The sequence below is a fragment of the Eptatretus burgeri genome, chromosome 4 (genome assembly GCF_056783735.1).
Source record: "Eptatretus burgeri isolate ZD-2024b chromosome 4, Ebu_testis_v1, whole genome shotgun sequence".
Taxonomy (NCBI): Eukaryota; Metazoa; Chordata; class Myxini; order Myxiniformes; family Myxinidae; genus Eptatretus; species Eptatretus burgeri.
This window is the reverse complement of record NC_140964.1, coordinates 32,148,414-32,170,942: the sequence shown is the minus strand read 5'-3', so window position 1 is coordinate 32,170,942 and position 22,529 is coordinate 32,148,414. Positions and strand designations below refer to the sequence as shown.

At 42.2% G+C, this 22,529-nt stretch overlaps 2 protein-coding genes across 7 annotated transcripts in view; both read right to left on the bottom strand.

Annotated features, from left to right (window-relative positions):
• LOC147027752 (ELKS/Rab6-interacting/CAST family member 1-like) overlaps positions 1-4,352 on the bottom strand; it is a 434,885-nt gene extending 430,533 nt beyond the window's left edge. For 3 of the 6 annotated variants that reach the window (XM_085877320.1, XM_085877323.1, XM_085877322.1), the window contains exon 1: positions 3,821-4,351. Coding sequence is in view for 1 of the 6 variants with exons in the window: in XM_085877324.1 (XP_085733450.1) it covers positions 3,821-3,844 (24 nt within the window). In the remaining 5 variants the exon portion in view is untranslated. Of the gene's footprint in view, positions 1-3,820 lie in introns of all 6 variants that reach the window. The other 3 variants (XM_085877321.1, XM_085877319.1, XM_085877324.1) reach the window with 3 other exon arrangements.
• Positions 4,353-9,245: 4,893 nt separating this feature from the next.
• LOC147027751 (AP-4 complex subunit beta-1-like) overlaps positions 9,246-22,529 on the bottom strand; it is a 36,548-nt gene continuing 23,264 nt past the window's right edge. The window contains exons 9-11 of the mRNA XM_085877318.1: positions 20,992-21,199; positions 19,186-19,476; positions 9,246-11,997 (exon numbers count right to left, since the gene is read on the bottom strand). Of these exons, the coding sequence (XP_085733444.1) occupies positions 10,856-11,997; positions 19,186-19,476; positions 20,992-21,199 (1,641 nt within the window). The 3' untranslated portion in view covers positions 9,246-10,855. The remainder of the gene's footprint in view (positions 11,998-19,185; positions 19,477-20,991; positions 21,200-22,529) is intronic.

Below are 22,529 nucleotides of genomic sequence, written 5' to 3'. Positions count from 1 at the left end.
CAGTCCCATTGTGCCCCCCCCCCCATGGTTTCAAGAGGACTGTTCACCACTACCTCGTCATCCCCCATCCATACTAATGATGTCTTCTAACCCCAAATGACCCCATTCCCAAGCTCTCCCTTGTCAGGTTATTGTGACCCCCCCACCCCACCCCCACTCCCTCAACTGTTAGTTGTTGGTTGGTTTGTTCCTTTTCTGTTTCATCCCCACCTTCCCCTTCCTCTTCTTGCCGTGTTTCATTCAGCTTGTGTGCAGCTTGTTCATCCCCATGTTTCCTTCTCCCCCCTTCCCCTTGATCTCACTCTCACTTCTACTCTGCTGTTGGTGTTTCCCCTTTCCATTTCGTTCTACCTCTTCGGAGAGCCATGATCATGTTTCCAAAAAAGAAGCAAAGTAAAAAGGAGAATATGAGCAGTTGCAGAGATGACAAATAAAACTAACAATAACCACATCATATGCATCATAAACAAAGCAAACAAGTCGAATAGTAAGGAGCAATCCATCAATTAGGTACACAAATACACCGGATATGTTGACCATCACCAACGCTACCCCCTGTATGTGCCATGGGGAGACACGGGTCCAAAATTCCCGGTCACCAAGTACAGTATAGTACAGTATGCATTGGAACATTGTCTCTGCAATTCAATACCACAATGCCAAAGCAACTACTGTAGTAAATGATGCTTAAAATCAAACAAAAGTGCATTACACATTTCAAATAAGAGAAGAGTACTAAACTGGGAAATTTATAAAAATGAATTTTATGGGAATTGTTGATTAACTAAGATCTTAAAACCTCTTATGTATATGCTGTGAATGATGTGACTTCACCGGATAATAATGAACATGATTATTAAACATACAGAGTATCAGATAACAAATAAATATGATCACGATACGACTCCTGATCCTCCTCCCTCCAGGTCCCTCCTCCCACAAAACAGGGTGCATCAAATTGATAAAGGACCTCGACAAGATACATGTTTTCACTGCAAATTATGCCTGGTGTTGGCTTAACGGTTATGGCTTAAGATTCGAGGGTTTTGAGCTTGAGCCCCTGTCGTGTCGCTACATAACACAAGGTGGGTTGATTCGGCCCGTCATCCTTCCGAGGTCAGCAAAATGAGTACCAGCTCACTGGAAACAGGGGACACTGCACCAGCGGCACAGCCACACTCCTAACAATGAGGCGACCAGCAGCCACGGATTACATACGAAGTAATAATAAATAAAAAAAACACAAATTATTCATGTTTTTCAGAAATTTCATTTTTTTCCCAATCTGTTTCTAAAACAGACTCGTTCACATTTACGATTGACCCTTCATTTCGATGCAGGTTGAACCCAGAACTCGAAGCGTTCCACCAAAAGATAACGAGAGCAACACTGCACAACCATGGTTGGTTGTTCATGTGTGAAATGTGCAAATTCATTCAAAAGGGATGTAGTCCAGCAGCGTAGTCTGATATTTCAGATCAATTGTTCAAATTTGCATAAAAGCACCAAAATTGGTACACATGTAGAATAATGTATTCCGAACAATTATAGATATGGAGCCACCCGAGATTTTGCCTTGGTCAGCTTTGGCTGACAAAGGCAAAATCTCGGGTGGCTCCATATCTGGAATTGTTCGGAATACATTATTCTACATGTGTACCAATTTTGGTGCTTTTATGCAAATTTGAACAATCGGTTTGCTATGCTGCAGTACTAACGTACATGTGGAGGTAGAACAAGTTTATTGCAAGAAATGAGATAATTCCAAAAAAATTATTGAATAAAAACATTCGCTTCGACATACATACCAGAATGGACACTTCATTGAACTAGTACTTCTTCTTTCGCAGAAACAATTAACCCCACTTTCTTGTGGGGTTGGGTGAGGGGGATGTTTTCTGGCCTGTCTTTGGACGAACCAGCTTGGCCAGCCAGGCCTGACGCTCGATTCAGGAAGAAACTTGCATTGTGCTCAGAATGCTGGAGAAGACTCACCTACTCTTCGTGAAAGATAGCGTGGATCTTTAACAGCTACCAACTAATGTGAGTGGACGAGACACCCAACCTAAGATCCACCCGAGGGATGGCACGAGCATTGATGCCTCCTCGCCCTGCCTGGGCAGCATCGGGTGACAGCTGTGTCGGGTTGGGAATTGAGCCCAGCCCAGACAGTTCAAAGGTAGGTTTGCTACCTCTACAGTCTACACGACCTGATCAGGACTGACATTAAAAAAAAGAAAAAATGGAGCAAAAATGTAAACAAAAAGATTCAGGTAGGTAGGTAAGAAGCTCCATATAAAGCTCGTTCTAACCACTCACTGACTCATATTAATGTTCGGGACGTTCTAGGTGACATAGAAAGCTGAAATTTTACGTGCCGACAGACATCAAAGCTGCTACACCGGGGAAAAAAAAAATCAAAAAGAAAATCACAGAACCGTCAGGAAGCATGAAAATGTAAATAAATGATTTTTTTTTTAATGGGAAAAAAATGAATGTAGGCGAGTGACCCAAGGCAATGGGGAAGCACGGTTTGTTGTTAATGTTCAGGACCTTCCAGGTGACATAGCAAGCTGAAATTTTGCATGCTGACACACATCGAAGCAGATATACCGGGGGAAGGGAGGGGGAGGGGGGAAGGGGGAAATCACAGAACCATCAGAAAGCATCCATAAATGAAAATATAAATAAATGAAAAAACATGCAGGTGAGCGACCTGAGACAATGAGGAAGCACAGAAATTTTTCGTGCCAACAGACATCGAAGCCAATGCACCAGGAAAATGAAAATAATTCACAGAACCATCGTAAAACATTCATAAATGAAAATATAAATAATTTTAAGAAATAATATGAAATGCAGGTGAAAAAAAAATATATATATATATATATATATATATATACACATCAATTAAAAAATATATATATATATATATCTACATATATATATTCATATATAAATAAAATATATGCATAAAATATATATATATATATATATATATACACATCAATTAAAATATATATATATACACACATCAATTAAAATATATATATATATATATATATTCATATATAAATAAAATATATGCATAAAAAAAAAAAAAATATATATATATATATATATATATATATATATATATATATATATATATATATATATATATATATATAACAATATATACACACATACACGTATGTACGTGTGTGTGCGTGCGTGTGTATATGGAGCCCCCTAAATTGACGAGGCAGCAGGGCATAGATTGAGTCCCATCACAGCACTTGCTGCATGACCTGTTGGCAAAAAGTGTCGTCTGCCACACGAACAGATTGTCTCTGCCATGCTGATCACCAGTTAGGAGGTTTGCAGTCAGGAATCATAAATGTAACGACAGGAGCACACTGACCCTCGGTTTGACACGGCACTGACGTCACACATAAATTATGCCGACACATCACCTCCAAACTCGGATGGTGTCCGTGTGGCATTCAGGTGTTTGCAGACTAAGATTTATACCTTCATGGTGGAGCACAATTTATGCCTCGAAACAAAAAAGAGCAAATAAATAAATAAAAAAATTTAATCCATTTTATCATTTATTTATTAATGATTATGACGTCACAAATCGGAATCACACATGAATGGGTGTCATGAAGTGGATTTCCACACGAATGGTACATGCTGCTCTCCTACCTGCTTAGACCCGATCGGCCCGGGTGCGGCCCGTCCCGCCCCGCCCGCTCCGAGAGGATATAGAGTAGGAGAGAGAGAGAGAGAGCGAGTGACACAACACGAGGAAAGAGGTGAATAAAAACAAACGTACCGACATGACACGTCGCGTGTCCATGGCCGGGGTGATTCATCGGGGCTTTAGTCATTCACGGCAGATGTTCCGTTATGAGGAAGCAATATGATGTTCCTGCTGCGAGACAAACATTAAACACAGCGATAGGAGGAAAGCGAAACGGAGAAAAACCCTTCGGGCTCCTGTTTAAAAAGCGGCGAGGATGAGGATGAGGATGAGGATTTGTTTGGATGATTATCATCTAAAGGTGATGAAATATTCCAGTCAAGGACGGCGGAACCAGCCCGGGCTCGATAACCTGCTCGGACGGAGAAAACCACACAAGGATGGGCGAGGTACGAGCGCAGTGACAGCGCTGCTGAGGGAGGGGCGGGGGGGATCGTGGATGGGAGGCAGAGAGTAACGGGAAGGGAAAAAGAAAGAATAAGAATTAAAAAAAAAAAAAACAAAAGAAGGATAAAATGGAAGAGTAGAAGAATATATTTATGGAGAGATGAATTAAGCGATGGACAGGAAGAGATCATTGCTGAGGCGTTGATGGACTCGGCTGGGGATAATAATTTGATTGGACGAGATGCCCCACGTGACGCCGTCCGCACCGTCACGTCCTCGAGTCTGCCCCGCCCCTCCAGCGTCTCCATTGGACGAGCCCTCCTCTACGTCACCATGTTGGAGTGGACGGGCCGCGTCAGCGACACCAGCTGGCAGTCCAGCCCAGTGCCGCATGCACGAATGAGTGCACGCAGCACTGTTGGACCCTCTGGCACGTCCATCGAGATCAATCGACCAAATAAGCTGTTGGTGTGATTTGTTGTTTTTTTTTTCTCCAAAATTTCCTTTCATTCCCATTATTGCTCCACCGATGTGGATTGGCCAAAAAAAAAACGCAGATCATCCTCACCTCCTTTGTTTTTCTTTCATCGTTCTCTCAAAACACCTGAAAAGCACTTGTTTTCTGGTTCTCTTTCACAGGTACCTGGAATTTCCTTCCACGTGTGTTGTTTTAACTTCATAACCATAATGTGAGCATCTTGATTGGTTCTCTCCTGTCTGTGTTCATGCCCTTTAAATTAACTACCTGCAGATGATATTCCACCAACGATGACGATCACCCGTATTCGGTGTGCACTGTACGTAACATTAACATTTTCAATTCATGATTTGAGGACCGTCAGCTACCCACAGAATCAGTTAGCGTGTTAATGTTCCCATCTGAATCCCTGGCTCATGATTCAAGGAACCCAGGTTCAAATCCTGTGTACCATAGGTTTGGCCAATGTCTACTTGATGTACTTCTTCATTCAAGAAAAAAGGTATTCATGGGAATCTAGGTTCACATCCCACACATCATGTGTTGTCGAAGGTCTCAGGTCTTGGTTATCATGAGAACCCAGCTTCAAATTCCATACACCATATGTGTTGTTCCATTGCCTCCGAACGTCCTTGCAATTCATGTAAAAGTACATTATATGGCATTCGGTGGAGTACGAACCTCCAGTAGGTTGAACCGTTTACGTTTTGTATCACACTGATTGGCCGGATCTGGATGCAGATCTGAACCAAAGTCGAATGGGCTTGTTCTTCTCAACTCTCCAACTTATCCACCAAGTTTCCTCCGAATCCGTCCGGAACGTTTTGATATACCATGCAAAATCCAGTCTTGGTTTTAACCCCATCTCTCAATGGTGAGGAATCACTGATGAAACGAGAAGGGCACTCGGTAGAGCGCATACCTCTGCCATGTAATGCCTGATCCACGACGACATATCGGGCCCAATACAGTACTATATCGCTTTTGGCCCTATCTCTCAATGGTGAAGAATCACTTAAAAAAAAAAAATTCTCGTACCCAGATCTGCCTTCGAGATGTGATCTGAATCTTCACCAAAATCGAATCAATTCTTCCTTGGCACACACCCAACGTGTCCACCAAGTTTCATCCGAATCTGTCCAGAACTTTTTGATATCCTACACACAGACAGAGAGGGGGCGAAAACAACCTCCTCCACCTTCGGTGGCGGAGGTAATAAAATAACAAGCACGAATGAACTAAGATCCTCGTCCTCTTAATGATGACGTCATAAAACGAATATGACGTCATTTTGATGTATCAGGTTTGCAATAAATTATCTGTGCTAATGCACGGCTTGATTTCCGCAAACAAAAATTCAAACAGCTTGCCTCGTTTCGGAGATAATGGTATAGGCGATTTCCATTAGCGGCGATATTATGACGTCAACTTTTTTTTTTAGGAAGAATTTCCAAAATCGGAGATGGTTACTACCTGCGTGTGGGCTTTCTGCATATACATGGCAAGTTTCACGAAGATCCGATGAAAACTCTGGGTTGTGAAACAAAAAGTCAAAAAATAGGAATGACGTCATAAAAATTGATATGACGTCATAGTGATGTATCATATGTGCGGTAATTCATCTCTGCTAATGCCCTGTTCGATTCCCGCAAACAGAATTCAAAAAGCTTGCCGAGTTTGAGATAATTTTTTAGGCGATTTCCATCAGCGGAGATATTTTGACGTCATAACTTTTTTTCTTGGAGGAATTTTCAAAATCGGAGATGGTTACTGTCTGCGCAGGGTATTTTTACATATATATGCCAAGTTTCAGGAAGTTTCGATGAAAAATGTAGGCTGTGAAACAAACAAGCAAAAAATAGGAATGACGTCATAAAAATTGATGTGACGTCATAGTGATGTATCATATGTGCGGTAATTCATCTCTGCTAATGCCCTGTTCGATTCCCTCAAACAGAATTCAAAAAGCTTGCCGAGTTTGAGATAATTATTCAGGCGATTTCCATTAGCGGAGATATTTTGACGTCATAACTTTTTTTCTAGGAGAAATTTCCAAAATCGGAGATGGTTACTGCCTGCTTTCTGCACATACATGGCAAGTTTCACCAAGATCCGATGAAAACTCTGGGTTGTGAAACAAAAAATGTCAAAAAATAGAAATGACGTCATAAAAATTGATATGACGTCATAGTGATGTATCATATGTGCGGCAATTCATCTCTGCTAATGCCCTGTTCGATTCCCGCAAACAGAATTCAAAAAGCTTGCCTAGTTTGAGATTTTTTTTAGGCGATTTCCATTAGCGGAGATATTTTGACGTCATAACTTTTTTTTTCTCGGAGGAATTTTCAAAATCGGAGATGGTTACCGTCTGCGCAGGGTATTTTTACATATATATGCCAAGTTTCAGGAAGTTTCTATGAAAACTGTAGGCTGTGAAACAAACAAGTCCACAAGAACAACAACGTGAGTAAAACTTGGAGATCCTCCACGAGGATCTAAAAATTCTTGTATCCGGACCTGGATCTTCACCAAAATCGAATCAATTCGTCGTCGCACACCTAACCTCTCCACCAAGTTTCGTCCAAAGCCATCCAAAACTTTGAGATATTTTGCTCACAAGCAAACATGGGTGAATACGTAACCTCCATCCACCTTCGGTAACCGAGGCATTAGTGCACGTTCGACAAACGCGACGACATATCAACACAAAGTTCGGTTTGGATGTCACACAGTCCCACCAAGATCCACGTTGTGGAAGCTTCTTTGCTGCATCAAACAAAACGGTTGCTTGTTTTCCTGCAAAACCACAACCAGATTAAAACTTTACAAACACCATTGAGTACCTGATTCTACCACACCTCTGTTTAAAAGACATAAAACAATAACATTTCACCCTTACACGTAGAATCAATTGCTTATTGTGAACAATATGGAGGTCAGTTTCAGGAATGTCATGCCAATAAAAAGCCTGGTGTTCGCTTAACGGTTAAGGTGGCTGGCTTGAGATCTTAGGGGTCTTGAGTTTGAGCCCCTGTCATGTAAAGTAACGCTCCGTGGGTTGATTCAGCCTGTCATCCTTCCAAGGTCGGCAAAATGAGTACTATCTTACTGGAAACGGGCACTGCATCAGCAGCACAGCTGTACTCCCAGAAATGATGCAACCAGCAGCCACAGGCTGCATATGAAATAATAATCACAATACCAATAATCCGTTGGAAGTATCCAATGTCATTTAACCTCAAAAAAATTTTTTTTTAAGTAAACCCTGTTCAAGATGGCGACTTAAATTTCGAGAAGACATTCCATGGAAATTCATCGCCTTTTGTGGCTTCAGCCTTCTCCCAGCCAAGAACTTTCCTGATATCCAAAGATGGTAAAATTCCGACCATTCCTGCCTGCACCGTTTGCAGATCTCGAAAAGGAACGTGTGACTTTTAAGGTTTTCTGATTGAACACCTGATGAAGACTGGAAGCTGTTTAAATCTGTTAAGTGAAGTATGAAAAAATTGATGGATGAATCTGCAGTCGAGAAATTGATAACTTGTAGAGCTGTACGCCTTTTACCAAATCGCATTTCAGTTATCATTCTCCTTCTTCAACCATGGAAAACTGCCCATATTGACAAACTTAGAATATTGAAACCACAAGTTCTGAGTCTTTACTACAGCTGTACCTTCTCACCCCCAACCTGGTGTCCCAGCAGTGCCTGATGCGAGTGAAATTTTAGCTTTGAAGATCACAGCAGGTGTGTGAGCCTCGGTGCCCTGGGCAAACTGCTGTACAAACATATCATTGGCAAACAAACAGATGGCAGCCTGCTCGTATAGCTGCAACCGAGACAAAGTTCAGACACAATATGCTGTTATGAACGGGACCACAAGTATTGTTAAGACCTTGCATCAAAAACCCAAAATGATGGCATCTTTTACGTTAAACGGCATTTACGCACTTTTTATAATAAAGAAAGAAAAGGGACAAAAAAGGGTAAACATACAAGTTTCATCTCCTGTCTTTCATCAAGATTGTCTAAACCTGGTGGTGGCTTCACGGTTAAGGTTGCTGGCTTAATATCTAAGGGTCTTGAGTTTGAGCCCCTGTTGTGCTGTTAAATAACACCAGGTTGGTTGACTCAGCCTGTCATCCTTCCGAGGTCATCAAAATGAGTACCAGCTCGCTGGGAACAGGGGGCAATGCTTCAGTGGTACAGCTGCGCTCCCAGCAATCATGCAACCAGCAGCCGAAGGCTGCATACGAAATGATGATTATCAAGATCGTTTCTCCTTTGACCATCAAGATCCAAGGAAGGTCCATTTCTTCAATCATGTCTCTCCGAGCATTTTAAGACTGCAAACGGTGTTGACCTTCACTTTCGGCTGTCACCGCCTCGTTACAGTGAATTTAGTATCTTTTAAAAGGATATCTAATGAAAGATAGCATCTGATCCTCAATGTGCACACGGGACAGCTGGCCTCATGTTTACACTGCAACACGTGCTCGAAAAATTCACCTCCCACTGCTGGCACGGCAATACAATATTTTTGTTGAATTGAAAACAGAACCCAAACAGCTCCCACTTAATTACACTACTATGCCTTTAAACACTGCTTTTAACCACCTTCAACAAACAGCATTGTTCAACTGTTTATTGAAACAAACATCAGGAAACACTGGCTGTGATCAAGAACCACCAAAATAACATGCTCATTGTGAACTACAAATTAAATCTGCCGTTCCAGTCAATTGAAAAATTACCTGATAATTTTGACTTTTAATTACCTGGAGAATGTCCTCAAATGAGTTGTGTTTTTAAATCAAAACAATCATGGTTGAACAATTGCAATTAAGATTATTATTACCTCCACCACTGAAGGTGGATGGAGGTTATGTTTTCACCTATGTTTGTTTGTTTGTCTGCCTGCAAGCAGGATATTTTGAAAAGTTATGGATGGATTCGGACAAAGTTTGATGTGTGACGAGGACGAATTGATTCGATTTTGGTGAAGGTCTGATTCGGATCCGGATACTCGAATTTTTAAGTGGACAAAGTTTGATGTGTGACGAGGACGAATTGATTCGATTTTGGTGAAGGTCTGATTCGGATCCGGATACTCGAATTTTTAAGTGGACAAAGTTTGATGTGTGACGAGGACGAATTGATTCGATTTTGGTGAAGGTCTGATTCGGATCCGGATACTCGAATTTTGAAGTGATTCTTCACCATTGAGAGATAGAGCCAAAAATGACACACAGCGCAATGTCTCAAAGGGTAGACGAGTTTTGACAAAACTTGGTGGATTAGTTGGGTAGGTGACAATGACAAGTTGTTTAGATTTTGGTTAAGGTACCGATGCAAATCCGGCCTATCAGTGGGATACAAAAGGTAAACTGTTCAGCCTGATGGAGGTATGCGCTATACCGAGTGCTGTTCCATTTTACTAGTGCATTGTGCTTACCTTCTCCAAGCAGATAAATAAAGTGAATTAAGTTATAAATGAGTGAGCAGTGTGAGCTCTTTATTTGTGTGCAGTCCAAACTCGACCCCTGAAGCACCACCGGCCCACAGTCCTTGAGCTCTAGCCCTCTCCAGGCTCCCTCAGCAGTGAGGCTCCACCGCCTGACTTTTTCCTGCAGATATCATCGTTTAAGGACAGTTCTATAATTGTTTTCTGGAACGGTAGCTTGGAGTTGCATGTATGCCAAATTTAAACTTTCTCGCTAACCAACAAAGTACTCAACGGTTTTTTTTTTGTTTGTTTTTAAATCAGTGAGTCAGTGTGTGTCTGAGAGTAATCTATAAATACCAAATTGTCCTCACACTGTCCACCAATTACAAACTTTTGGGGCTTGATTTATATTAGAGGGAAAAGGGGAAGTGAAAGAGTTCATTGGAGTTCGCAACCCAAGTTTGGGGAGGGTGATTATGAATTATAATTAAATAAATAAACAAATAAATAAATGCACATCAATTCTCTCAATGCAAAGACTTTCAATTGAATTTTCAGGTTTTCATTAAATACACATTCACTGTTACTTTGATGCAGAATAATAACTTGTATCTGATGCATGTGCAAAGAATGCGCACCTGCTGCTGGAGCAATTTGTACATAATTAATGGTTTCATTGGTCACGTGAAAGTTCTCAAGGAAACCAAAAGGACTGTTCTATTTGTTGCTACAGATTATACTTGCAATATACATCCTGACAATGAAGTACAAAGTAAAAAAAAAAATGCATCGGTATTAAACTCCAGGCCCAGTGGTGTCTTGTACGGCATCACTGCAAGTAATGGGTACAGAAAATACATCGGTAGTGCCATTCTCCATCCATTTGGATCCTGACACAGGCACCACCGGCCTGAAAGTGAGGGTGGAGCTGGAGACTGTGCAGAGCGAGTGAAGAACACTTCCCAGCAACTGTGCAAAGGCTTCGCATAGAGCCTTGTCATCTGATGCTTCTTTCACCGTTACTGCAAGCACTAGAGGTTCTTGATCTAGTTGCAGATTAGCCAACATCAGGGTGCCTCTTTGTTCATGAGCACAAACGTAAGCTTTCCATGGGTGGACCTCTTGTCGGCTGACAGCTATGACAGTCACCCCGACAGCATGGAGAGCTGGCTGCAGCAGCTGTGCTCCAACAGCGATCCAGCCAGTCTGATCATTTGCTTCATCTGAAAACATCAAGACTGATGACTCTGTGCTGTCAATGGCTTGATAGTCATTCCAGTGAAGAAAGACAGTTACAGTGGGAGACCATGCCTTCCAAAGTGCTTCAAACTGTGCTGGTGCAAGTGCCATATGGCATAACTCCAATGTTGTTGTAGCTGGAGAATATGAAGGTGGAGCCAGTGACTCCGAAAGAGGTGCTTCAGATTGTGAGGGTGGAATCAGTGATTCCCGAGGTGGAACTTGAGACTGTGAGGGTGGAGCCGGTGACTGTGAGGGTGGAGCCGGTGACTGTGAGGGTGGAGCCGGTGACTGTGAGGGTGGAGCCGGTGACTGTGATGGTGGAGCAGCAGATTGTGATGGTGGAGCCAGTGATTCTGGAGGAGGAGTTGCAGATTGTGAGGGTGGAATCAGTGATTCCCGAGGTGGAACTTGAGACTGTGAGGGTGGAGCCGGTGACTGTGAGGGTGGAGCCGGTGACTGTGAGGGTGGAGCCGGTGACTGTGAGGGTGGAGCCGGTGACTGTGAGGGTGGAGCCGGTGACTGTGATGGTGGAGCCGGTGACTGTGAGGGTGGAGTAGCAGATTGTGATGGTGGAGCCAGTGATTCTGGAGGAGGAGTTGCAGATTGTGATGGTGGAGCCAGCGATTTCAGAAGTGGAACTGCAGATTGTGTTGATGAAACCATGCCTGGTGCATCTCGTTCAATGGTACTCCGCTCTGAACACAATACATCAGTGAACATTAAACCGTTTGCATGACTATTATCCAATACATTCTATAATGTGCTGAAAAATCAAATATTATTTTTGCCCGAGGACCTAAATGATTAAGAATAAGAATAGGAAGCAGAAACACGACATCATGATGTCATTTCATTCACAGCAATTGTTACAAGTAATAATAAAACAACAGCAATTCCTACAAGTAATAATAATAAAAAATGATGTAAATGATGTTGGGATTGTATGCCAAAAAGCATGTAAACAAGGAAGGGATGGTCACAATAAAATATTTTGTGAAAGGATCCCTACATCTCTCTTCGAATAATGGTTGTTGCCTATCCAGTGTATGTCGATTCTATTTTCAATGATAGCCTATGTTGCTTGCTTAAACGCATTAATTTACGATAAGTGCACTTGGTGCACATTCATGCAAGGTAAACCAACAGAAACGGACAGCATAAAATTCGACATAAATACATCAACCACAAGTGGAAATCAATAAACTAGACATCAAAACAAGGAAACTCCTCACCGTGCACAAAATGTTTTACAAAAATCAAAACATCCCGAGAATGTACCTGCCGAGATGAGGAGGAGGTAGTGGCCTGATGGAGCTCAACAAAGTGTACAGAGTGACAATGGTAGGATTGGCTGAGTGCATGAAAAACTTAACAGACTACCAAATCCAATTTGTATGCAAACACGAAGAAAGCAAACCAGACAGGGTATCACTAACCCACCTTGCAAAAAAATTTCCAAAGACAGGTGCGAATGAAGATGTCACACATGAAACCGAAACGGCAACGAATATAGCCCCAACAATTGCAAAAAAGACAAAACAAAAATATTAAACAAAATACCAACAGAAGTGCACTGACAACTGGAAGAACGAGTAAAGATCAGGGAGGTACAAAAAAAAAAATTGGACAGAATGGGCACAGGCAAACAAGGCTCAATGAAATGGCTAATCAGAGGTCAGCTCGACTAGGATGGAAACAAATCATTATAAATGCCTCAGACTAGGGACACTATACCAATGGCTTTAAGAAAATGGCAGGACTGAGTCAATCAGACACGTGTAGGTTCTGCAAGGTAGAACCATAAAAAGCACGAGCCACCTCCTATTGGGATGTTTAAAAAAAAAACAACTCATGTCAGAACAACTGCACACACAAAATCACAACAAGGTATGTGGAGTAATCCCCTGGCACATCTACAAAAATCTCAATATCCCAGTTCCAGAAAAATCATGGAGACATGAACCAAAAGTAATCACTAAAAACAAGGAAATAACGCTCACGTACGACCTGGTGTCCCATCAAATGTGAACATAGAAAACTAGAGAGTTCATCGAACACGATACCCCATGCAGTATTCAAGTATATACAGGAGGGCCTTGCCGTTCTCGGGGGATACAATCTTGAAAATCCCCATAAACCACAAATCAGCGATGCGCAAACTTTCACAGGGGTAATGGGGAAAATATGGTGAGGAACTTCAACTTTAAAATTGACATGTTTGCGCATTGTTTTTGTGCTATTTATTTTCATGAATTAAATAGTTAAGAACATAAAATAACGTTTATTGTCTTGACTTATTAAGATCATGAAACTTACTTTAAATAATAATGATGATAAAACTTGATCCAGTAATGCGATGGAGATGTTGACGATGGTGACGATAAAGACGTGTTGATGGAGATGATGATGTTGGAGGGTTTGAGAGGGTTATTGTATTGACGGTCCATTAGGTGAATAAATGTGGGAAATAGTTCATCAACCTGCAATTATTCGAGCGCATTGGCCACAATCCGCAAACCTTCCCTCAATAAATTAATCGTGATAGAGCAACTCCATGAAGAATGGCAAGACCCTCCTGTACTTCTGGAAGTTTAGCGCTACTGAAGAACTCTTACACACCAACCACCCTTATACACTGTAATAAGACTATGTCGATTCGCAATGTAGGAGATGGAGGTTTTATTGATCACCAAAGAACGCAGCGTCAATCAGCCGCATACTTACATCGCCATGACAGCCTCTTTTTCACCCCGATACATATATACCACGCCCTCTCATGCTATATATCGGCATATAGCATAGTTTTTGGAAATATGATGAAGGCGATTTGTGTTTTGCAGTCTTCAATAAAGGATTAAAAGATGTTTAAATAAATGAATTCTGGGTTTTACTGACGTTTTCCCCAGTGTCTATTCCACCACCCTATCTAATACGTTACATTAATTATATGTGCCTGTTGTTCGTGTCCTTTATGACTTCATTAAAAACAGTAAGCCTCCTGTTGGAAATTATTTTCAATTTTGTTTGACTGCCAGGCAGGCAGACAGAGTCAAAATATTATCTCACTCTTTTCTGCGCATGTGCGATCGTGACAAATTCAAGGCTAAAGTGTGGTAAAATGTGAAACTTGTATTCCTATTCATGTTCAAAATATAACATTCAATGGAAATAAGCTATTCCTCAATCATAAACTCATCAGACAGACAGACGGATGGAAGGACAAACATGAACCAATTGCTTAACCCCGCTTTTCTATTCACATGTGCGAGGTAACAAAGCATTGAGCCGGATATCGTACTTTGGTGCAAAAAAGAAAAGAAGGCATTGCTAATTGACGTGTTAGTACCCAGCGATTTTATCATAAACAATGCAGAAATAAAGAATATGACCAGATAAAAAGACCTCAAAAATGAAGTGAAAAGATGTTGGAAGTTAAAAAATGACAAAATTGTACCAGTGATAGTTGGAGCAGTGGGAATGATGGAATGATAATAAAGAACTTCACGGAGATATTAAAAACCATCCCTGGAAATATTACTACAAACGAACTACAGTTGAAAGCTGTCCGGGGCTCGTTGATTATCCTGACAAGAGCCCTCGGAACAAAACTTTCATTCAAGAAAACTTTACAAATTGGTCCATGGATCATGATCCCTTACTGAATCTTGAATCATGATTTCCACTTGCTTTATACTTTAAGACCTGGGAGGACTCCGTTCCACATTCTGAAACTCGTGTATGGAGATAACCAATGCCACGCGTGTGCATGCACACAAGAGATGTGCAGCGTCATTTGCAGGTAACAACCATTGGTCACAGAAAGATGCAGGGATTATTTCACAAAATCATTTCTTGTGACCATCCGTCCTTGTTTACATAATTTTTGGCATACCATCTCCACTTCCTTTTACATTAAAAAAAAAAGATTTTTAATACTTTTTTCTGTACTTTTTGAAAATGGATTTACATTTTGCTGGAGAATTTTATTTTGATTGCACTATGAAAATATGTTAAAACCGCTGGTTGGACATGAACAGAGGAACACAAAGGACGTGAAGACTGAACAGGAATCAGACTTGATAATGGTTTTCTGTTGTGGGGCTGCACGGAATAGTCCACCGTTGGCCACACCCTTATAGGTGTGAATGGTCCTTGGCCACCACGGGCCCACTGCATCAGGCTGATTGACAGGCATTGTCCCTGTCACTCTTCTTGGCCTTTCATTGTCCTATGCATATGTATGCAGACAGCTCAGCCTACTTTGTGGTATCCTTTCAAGTTATGAAAATTGAGTAGTCATGGACCTCCCCACTGTAAAATGCACTCGATTCATGTTGAATCCAAGTACTGAACTTAAATATAATTTTGAGCTGGGCTGTCTGTACAGAAGAAGAAAAAGAAGAAGAATTACAAACGGGCTGTTTTGGGTGGGTCAGTTTTATAGCACAGCGATGCTGTCCAAGAGTTTGAGTGTTAGTGGATGTGAAATCCGCTGTGGATGACTGGTATGTGCATTATACATTGAGAAGTTTATATCTTGGAATGAAAAATTATGGCATCCTGATCCGGATCTTCATCAAAATCGAATCAATTGGTCCTTGTCACACACCAAGTTGCTACCGAATCTGTCCTTCACTTTCTGAGATATCCTGCTCACAGACAAACAGGAGCGAAAACATAACCTCTGTCCACCTTCAGTGGCAGAGGTTATTAATATTCAACAAATGAAATTATTTACAGCAGCCACCAACGACAGACGACATCTGAACATCTTTGGCACAAAAATCAAACACCTACACATTAACAAGGGAAACCATTAAAACTCCAAACAATCTCAAATTGCCAATTTGTCTCATACATCTTTAGTACATATAGAAAGGCCACCTAGAGCAATGTCTGGTTTGAAAGAGCAGGTGTGGATAATTGTCTGCAGAATGTGAACTTTAAGCAAATGGGTGGTTTTTCATGGATGATTGAAGACATGATTAAAAGGAAGATTAAAAGTTCGTCACGGAATGATGACGAGGGCGGCTTGGTTGGCATCACAGTCTGATCGCTTATCTTGTATGTTTGAATCGTGTTCTCCAAGATTCATACAATTATTGTGTCCTTGCCCTGAGTGTGTGTACAGGCTCTGTGACGAGCCTTATAGTGTGTACAGATGAGGACCAGGATGGCCAACCTGATGCTCGGATGTCTTCAGCGGCAGGATGCTGGATCACGTTGCTTCCAGTTATCTGATAGAATGGCACCTGAATTGGCCAAAACGTGCCTCAAACTTGATGCAAGGGGAGCTTTTCAATTGAAAACATAGCGCAGTGCCCACTCCCAAAAATAAATTGAAAGCTTGTGCAATGAGAAATGCATTTGCTTTGCTTTGATCTTTTATCACTTTGAGCTAAACCACATCTTCTTTGTAATTTCACCATGTCTTCAGTCCACTATCGTTTTCACCCGAAACATTACCGTGCTTTTGTGACCTCTCGGTCAGTTTTGTTTTGTCAATTTCCATCAACGGTGCTCAAATCTTGGAGCGTAACCGGAAAATCCATTCGACGAATGCCGTCGAATCGTGCAAAGCCATCACAAAAGGGCTATCTCAAAGAAGTTTTGTGATTTATGAAAAAAATCAGACTTACCAATACCCACAAAATGCGAGCAGGTATTTAGATCCACAATCGCCGGTTGATTAAACACAAGTTTCTCATTCACTTCTGATTCAAGTGCTGTTCCCGGGACAACCAACTACAACGTGCCGTTATGCGTTGATGATCGACGTATGCTGCCAGCAAGAACAGCCCAATGCATCAGCAAGGACTTTGTTACACTGATTGACTTGAAATTGAGCTTCAAATTTGCAATAACGAGATAAAGTTGGCCATCCTGCTCCCAGTTTATAGCAGGATTTAGACATTTTCGAAGGGCATTAAAACATGTAAATGTTTCAAGAAAAGTTCTCACATTTGTCATTGGTCAAAGTCTTTTCATAAGCAATATATCACAACATTAACAGATGCATCTTCGATAGCCTGTACTGTCCAAGGGACAGATTTCATCAGGTAATGGTGATTAGATCAGTCATTTCACCAACAAGTCATAAACCTGGAGAACTTTGCTAAAAGAGAATAAGTATTTGTGATTTCATATTTGGTTGATATTACAGTATGGAATGATGATTTCTTATTCTTATTCTTCTTCATAAGGGGTGAGGTCCAATGGCACCACGATTCTGCCCTGCCTTGACCACGATACTCCTCCACCCCCCTGTCCTCAACCAACTATCTCCACTCTCCAACCACCAACCATCTACCTTACTGATATCCCTCCTCACACAATCCTCCAATTTCAACTGCAGTCTACCTCTTTTCCTCCTACCTTGCTCCCTCAACCTGTCCACTCTGACATTCTCACTTCCCATATCCGCACCAAGTGTCCAGCCCATTTCAGCCAGCATTTCACCAATCTCCCCGTCAAGCTCTTCTGCACACCAATCTCCTCCCTCAGTTCATCCATACTCCTTCTACCCACCCTCTTCACTCCCAAAATCCTCCTGACCCAGTTGTTCTCGCAAACCTGCAGCCTCTGTTGTTTCTCTCTGTCAGTGCCACTGTCTCCAGACTGAAAAGGTAGGCCGGCATTACACATGACATCAGAACCTTCCCTTTCAATTTTCTTGATATCTTTCTGTCTGCCATTACTCCCTCCACCCTCCTCCACACATTCACACTCACCTGAATCCTCCTCCGCACCTCTGCCTCGGACTTACCATCCCCGGTCACTGTTCCTCCCTGAAAATAAAACCTATTTCCCTGCCTGATCTCCTTCCCCTCTAACCTGATATTCATTTCCTTTCTCTGCTGCCTGACCCACATCACCTTAGTCTTCTCCATACTCATCTTCAGTCCATGCTTCCCAAATGCCTCCTTCCACTCCTCCAGTACTTTCTGCATCTCCCGCCCACTCTCCACCACAACTGCAAGATCGTCCGCATGCAGATTCCTCCCAATACTACACATCAAGCTCACCTTCTTGTTGACCAGTTCCATCACCATGACAAACATGAGTGGGCCGAGAGAGCTTCCCTGCCTCAAACCGATGTTCATGCTGAATTCCTCAGACATCACAGGACCAACCAAGACTCTTCCCTTCGTTCCCTTGTTTGTACATCCCTTCCACAACCTCACTTCTGCTTCTGACACTCCCATCTATCTCAGTGTCACCATCATCAACTCTCTTGGGGCAGTGCCATCGGCCTTCTCCAGATCCACAAATCCCAATGCCATCTCACCTTGCACCTCCAACCTCTGGTCCACCAGCTGTCTCAGTGTGAACATCCCATCCATCATCCGCCTACCCTTTCTAAACCCCTGCTTCTCTTTTCTGATCTCCATATTTACCCTCTTCCTCATCCTCCCATCCAGAATCCTCTCCAGCAGCTTCATTATATGACTGAGGAATATAATGCCCCTGCATTTCCCCGGATCTTGAACATCACCCTTCCCCTTCCATATCGGCACAATTAACCCTGTCATTACGCCAACAGTTGGTGGACGAGTTGGGTAGGTGACAAGAACAAGCCGATTAGATTTTGGTTCAGGTCCGGATGCAGATCCGGCCTATCAGTGATATACAAAACATAAACTATTCAGCGTGGCAGAGGTATGTGCTCCACCGAGTGCCGTTCTCATTTCAGTACATACTGTGGTTTTGGTCACAGCAAATGAGCAAAAGAAGCTTGAGGAAAAATAAACTCCAGTGTTGACAATAAAACATTCAGCATACAGTATAATTAAGCGTTTTGAACATTCGAGAATATATTTTTCCAATTATGTTGTCTTTGGGAAGACAAAAAAAATCAACAATTTCTACAACTTATCCCTCACCTGGATCTGCATCACCAATTTCATCGCACTTTATACTGTCACTAGACTGCTCCTCTGCAGCAAAACTGCAGAGCCACGCATCCTTCTCGGACAGCAGGCAAAACGAGCCAAATGCAGGAAGCAAACATTCAGCCAAAGTTCCTCGGGAAAGCACATCCGATTTTGAATGGTCGACGGGTCGAGACTCCGAGTCAGAGCCGCAGACAACGTGACGCGTGCATTCCGGGCCAGCCTGCAGTAGCCGAAGGTAGAGCAAAGCACGATCACGCACCAGCATGTCTTCCTCTTCCTCTATGGTACACAGAGAACATACACATTGGAGGCAGGGTTAACAGGCAGGGGTGGAAATGTTGCAAACTAGAGAGTTCATAGAAAATATCCCATGCAGTCTTGACAAACAAGGACATGGGTGGGGTCTGTAAGCAGCAAATGTGGTCATGATGATGTAAAATGCAATAATATTTTGTCCAAGTCCTGCTAAAAGGAAAGGTTTTGAAAGTTCCATAAAGGGGATGCGTTCCACGGTGTACAAGTATATAATTGCATTGAGAAAACAAAAAAGAAAAAGATTTTTAAGGTCAGAGAAAAACTAAAATTCTGAAGTTTACCACAGTTGATGCAGCATCTTTTACACCACCCTATTTAACACGTGACATTAGTTCTTTGTGCCTGTTGTTTGTGTCCTTTATGAGTTCCTTGAAAACAACAAGTTTCTTGTTTGGAATGATTTTAAATTTTGTTGCACTGCTAGGCAGGCACACAGAGTAAAAAAACATTATCCCACTCCTCTGTTTGCATGTGCAATCGAGACAAATTCAGAGCCAAATACTTGCGAAACTGCAGGTTCATTTTCTGATTCATGTTCCCATTCATATTAAACATATAACATTCAAATAAAATAAAGTTGTTCCTCGTTCATAAATTGACATTTGTGGACAGAAAGTGAACCGATTGCTTAACCCCGCTTTCCACTTCGCATGCACGGGGTAATGATAACATCTTGGACGACTGCATTTTGGCAAGGAGAACAAGGAAGGAAGATAGAACACCTGTTTTTGCATTATGTATCCCTCCTTTGTACTCACTTGTAGCTCAAGCTGTTCTACTGTTAAGGACTTTGGCAGCTTGCACTTGTTTACTGAAATAATGTTGGCAAAATAACAAGGTCCTTACAGCAATAAAAAGTTAAAAATAAGCCATCGGGATTGACATTTGCAAATCTGTGCCAAATATAGCTCAAGGAAACAGTTATGAAGTTAAGCAATGTCAAGCAGGTGGGAGCAATGACCACAACTGAACAATCCTTCACAGGAACATCAAGCCAGTTGTCCTATTTAGTCACATTTCGTCAGAGATCATAAATTATTTACATATTTTGGAAAAGACAATCCAAAAGGTTGGACAATTGGTACAATAATAATAATAATTGACCTGTCATGGTTTATCAATGGCATTTAACACATCAAATGTGTTGCATTGTTGAAAAATAATATATTATAAATAGTCCTGTGGCACAAAAGTAAAAGCGATGCGATACACACGAGCTCAGCATCCACACACCTAAAATTAAACAAATGGAAGGATGCCATCATCGGAGCATTTAAGACAATATTTCCCAGGTATGCTTCAGTTGACACAAGGAAACTTATTACTGTAGTTCTATGTCGTGATAAGGAGCGTAAACCAGTTCCCCTGACGAACAGAAACCAGGAGGTAACGGGAATCTCAATCCACCTTGCACATTCAAACTCTGCTCTTAATTTGAGAACTGGAAAACTAGGGCAGGATTATGGACAAGAGGCACACCAATGGAGTGCTGCAGAAGGTGTCCGAGGAGTTCCTGGCTCTCAGGCGGACGGCTCAGGAAAAGGCGCACTCCAGCATTCAAAAAGTCCATCTTGCACAGGGTGTCACGTTCTTGTGCTATGCTTTCCAGCAGACTCTCCAACATGTATGGCGCAGATGGAATCAGCGTGCCACAATGTCCCAGCAGCCACAAGATGGCGCGTCGACCCTGTTGGAACACAACAACATTCTCTAAGTAACCAAACACGCACGCACGCACGCACGCACGCACACACACTTTAATTTGATATTAACCATTCCATTTGATGATAGATACAACAAAATACAGACACAGCCAAAGGTTATTTTTCCCACCTAACTTAAACCATGTCTTCACTCCCTTCCCTGTTGAGATTAAGGTGTTGAGTTTGAAATTGTCATCTTAAAATGAGTCTTACACAAGACATTCAGAGGCTGTTTGGCACATCATGCCTGTACCATATCCACACCCCAACACGAACATCCATAATTATAAATGAAACCGTTATCGGAGAATTTAGCCAGGAAACTGGCACACAATGGCCTGCTCCTTTTTAATATACCATGAAGTGTTTCCATGTCAACAGTATACATACACAGAGGACAGCCACCTCGATGTCCTCTTCTGAAAGACAGCAAGCTTGAGGTACGGAGCTGTTTGCTGGAACTCAATCAGATACAAAAATAAACAAACCCACAGGACCTTTACGTAGTGCTCTTTTAAGGAGTAGGAGGAGACTGGGACCATACTCTGTGCAGAGCGTTGGTGCTGCTTAAGCGGTCTTCTTGGCTAATGGACACAATCCTGGACGTGTCACCACTCCAACACAGTATACCAGCATGCTGGCACTCATTTTTCCGACCTCGGAAAGATGACAGGCCAAGTTAACCCCACCTGGTATTAATTCAACAGCTGAGCGGGATTTGAACTCAGGGCCGTAGGATCCAAAGCCAACCACCCAAACCATTAAGCCAACAGCAGGCATAGGTTGTGCAATCTTTTAAGGTTGTGACCAATGGTTTCAACATACGGTGCAATCCACATATTATGTACTGGCAAATACCACCCGTCGCTTTGCTGATGGGAGTACTAAGAGAGGAGGAGTGGGGAGAGAGAGAGGGTGTAGGAGAGAAAGGAGGGAGGGGTGACAGGTGGGAGAGCGAGGAGGGGTGGGGGAAGGGGAACGGGAGGTGTGGGGGAAAGGGAAGACAGCATGAGGGGAGGGAAAAAAGCAGGAGGGGAAGGAAGCGGGAGGGGAAGGGAAGACAGTGTGAGAGGACAAGGGAAGGCAAAGTGAGGGGAGGAGAAGGGGAAGGCAACATGAGGGGAGAGGAAGGGAGTGTACCGGAGCATTACTGGGGCAAAAGTGCTTTCAATCATCGATTGTGAAAGCGAATTTGTTGCTGTTGCAAACTTTGTTGTTTTTTTTTGAATCCGCATTCTCAACCGACACGAATAGGTACTCTCTCTGGCATTTGGTTTTCAAATGTTTTAGCATATTGGACGTATCACAGTGACG